Source organism: Acyrthosiphon pisum, chromosome A2 (genome assembly GCF_005508785.2).
Source record: "Acyrthosiphon pisum isolate AL4f chromosome A2, pea_aphid_22Mar2018_4r6ur, whole genome shotgun sequence".
Lineage (NCBI taxonomy): Eukaryota > Metazoa > Arthropoda > Insecta > Hemiptera > Aphididae > Acyrthosiphon > Acyrthosiphon pisum.
In genome coordinates this window covers 28,870,648-28,872,968 of record NC_042495.1, presented here as the reverse complement: position 1 = coordinate 28,872,968, position 2,321 = coordinate 28,870,648, and the positions used below count along the sequence as shown (strand labels likewise).

Sequence of the window (2,321 nt, the reverse complement as noted above, 5' to 3'; positions counted from 1 at the left end):
TGAGAAATTGTAGAACCCACAAGATTAACTTCATCTGAAGATGATATTTAATAAGAATAATAACTTAAACAATAAGTATTATATTAAGTAGTCAAGGGGTACCTTACCAGGTAGGTCATTCAAAAAATAAATTGCCCGATAAAATACTTCACTTCGCCATGCCACTGCTTATAGTGTTTATACTTTATAGTTTATACAGTATTTCCATAAAGGCTAAATTTGAATGATATAAATTGTTAACTTTAAACAATTCACGGTACCTAAATATTTTTTGACATGAAAACGAAATAGGCCAAAATAGTGAAATATAAGGACTTAAAAACAAAATAAATTAACTGAACTTCTTAAAATGAAAAATTAATTCGTTAATTCCACGTTAATTAAAAAATAAATGTAGTAAGTTAACAGTTAAGTAAGTGAAAAGCAAAAGTAACTAGTTAAGTTAAAAAGTTAAAAGTAAGTTAACTTTTAAACTTAACTTTAACTTTTTAACTCATTAATTCCCAGCCTTGTATTGTAAAATAGAACAAACTAGATAAAAATATAAATTTATCAAGCAATTCGGAGAAATGCAAACCCACGGAGATCAATTAATATTACACATATCATTCTTTCCATGATATCGCAGTGTTTTTGGTTTTTTTCGGTGTACCTAGATATCCTATTAGTAAAATTTATTTTTCCTTACTCAAAAAGCTTGATAATTTAAGACAAACTTCCTCGGGAGATTTTACACTGGTTAAAAAAAAACCGTCAGTATACGTGAACAAAATACATAGAATTTCCACAAACCGCATTAATTAATTTTACACAATAGCGTGTTGACATATCTATTAATAATATTATCGAATAAAATCCAAACAATATAATATGACATAACACACAATTTTATTCAAATTAATTTAGGTACATATACAATTATTTACATATTATACGATTTATTTATTATACATTATTACAAAACATTCCCCCTGTTTGGGGTTAAAATTAGATTACACCAACTTCAACTCATTTCATTATATATATATAATATATAACTTATAGGTGAAAAATGTGCTAGCCGAGGGCAGCAGTAACCGCTAATATACATCAGTGATCACCACAGCGGATCTATGAAACCAACGATCGGGACGGAGTGATACAGTTTATATGGCTATTTTATTATGATTATTTAGACACCGGGTTTTAGATGTCCCCTCCCCCCCTCTCGTGTCGTCCGCGTTCGTAGCAAGTTTGCACCGCACTTTTTTGTAGTAATAAGTTTAATTAAACATTTCACTATTTTGTGAATGGTCGGATTATTGGTCGGATACATCATTACGACCAAAAAGCAAAGTGAATTTTATGCAGACGAGCGTGACGTGGAAAACAAAACTCATGGCGAATAGCCGGCAGCCGCACAGCAAATAATTAAATACCGCACTCGGCAAACCTGCCCTAACTCGGTACAAACACTCGACATGGCGGACGTAAACGAATTCAGGCGGTTTGTTCGGGCGTCCGGTGAACACAGCACGTGTCCGGCCGGATACAAAATAGTGAAAAGGTGCGACTTATTAGGTACTAGAAAAAAGTGCGTTGCGTACTCGCTACGAACGCGTCGACACAAGCTCTTTAACCGTGGGGGAGGGGACGTCTAAGATCCGGAGCCCAGATAATCGTAATATAACCATATAAACTCATCTATACATCTGCGTGGTCCATCGCACCACAACAGAACATTCGCCTCACAAATTTCTTAGTCCGGCTCCACACTAAACGGCGCGGACGTCTAGGTGTGACTGCGGTTACCGTCCCCTCATCACTACGGCCAACGCAGGTTACCGTATCCGTTACTATAAGCTGCATGTCGGCTTCTATTTTTTGTAACCGTAGCAAAGACGACGATACTACAGATAACGACGTCTTGATCCCGCTATCTTCTACGGGGGCATCTAGTGTCATCAATGTGCTAATGGACGATCCGGTACACGGTGAATCGATGGTAACTGCAGGCAACTCCGCGGAAGTAACTAACCGCGGCAATCCAATTTCGGGTGCATCGCCACTGGAATTTGCACCTACTGCCATATTGGGAAATGACACAGATTTCTTACAGTTCACCGGCAGACCATGGAAATCGCGGTTTTCCGAAGGTTTCTGTCCATTTTCCCGGATATCGTCGACAATTGAATTAACCGGCAGTATAATATTCGGCGTAGACTTGCACCCGGTCTCTAGTACTTCAGCTGCGGAATTTTTCAGCAGGGCCATGTTAGGACACGACACAGCCCTTTCGTGTACCAGCAAACTAGGAAAATCACCGATTTCCGACGATTTCT

At 37.7% G+C, this 2,321-nt stretch overlaps 2 protein-coding genes across 2 annotated transcripts in view; both read right to left on the bottom strand.

Moving 5' to 3' along the window:
* The window catches only part of LOC100163765, a 281,589-nt gene that overhangs the window by 149,147 nt on the left and 130,121 nt on the right, over positions 1-2,321 (bottom strand). The window lies entirely within an intron of this gene.
* The window catches only part of LOC115034067, an 8,990-nt gene continuing 7,634 nt past the window's right edge, over positions 966-2,321 (bottom strand). Inside the window, exon 2 of the mRNA XM_029489477.1 lies at positions 966-2,317. Within this exon, the coding sequence (XP_029345337.1) occupies positions 1,684-2,317 (634 nt within the window). The 3' untranslated portion in view covers positions 966-1,683. The remainder of the gene's footprint in view (positions 2,318-2,321) is intronic.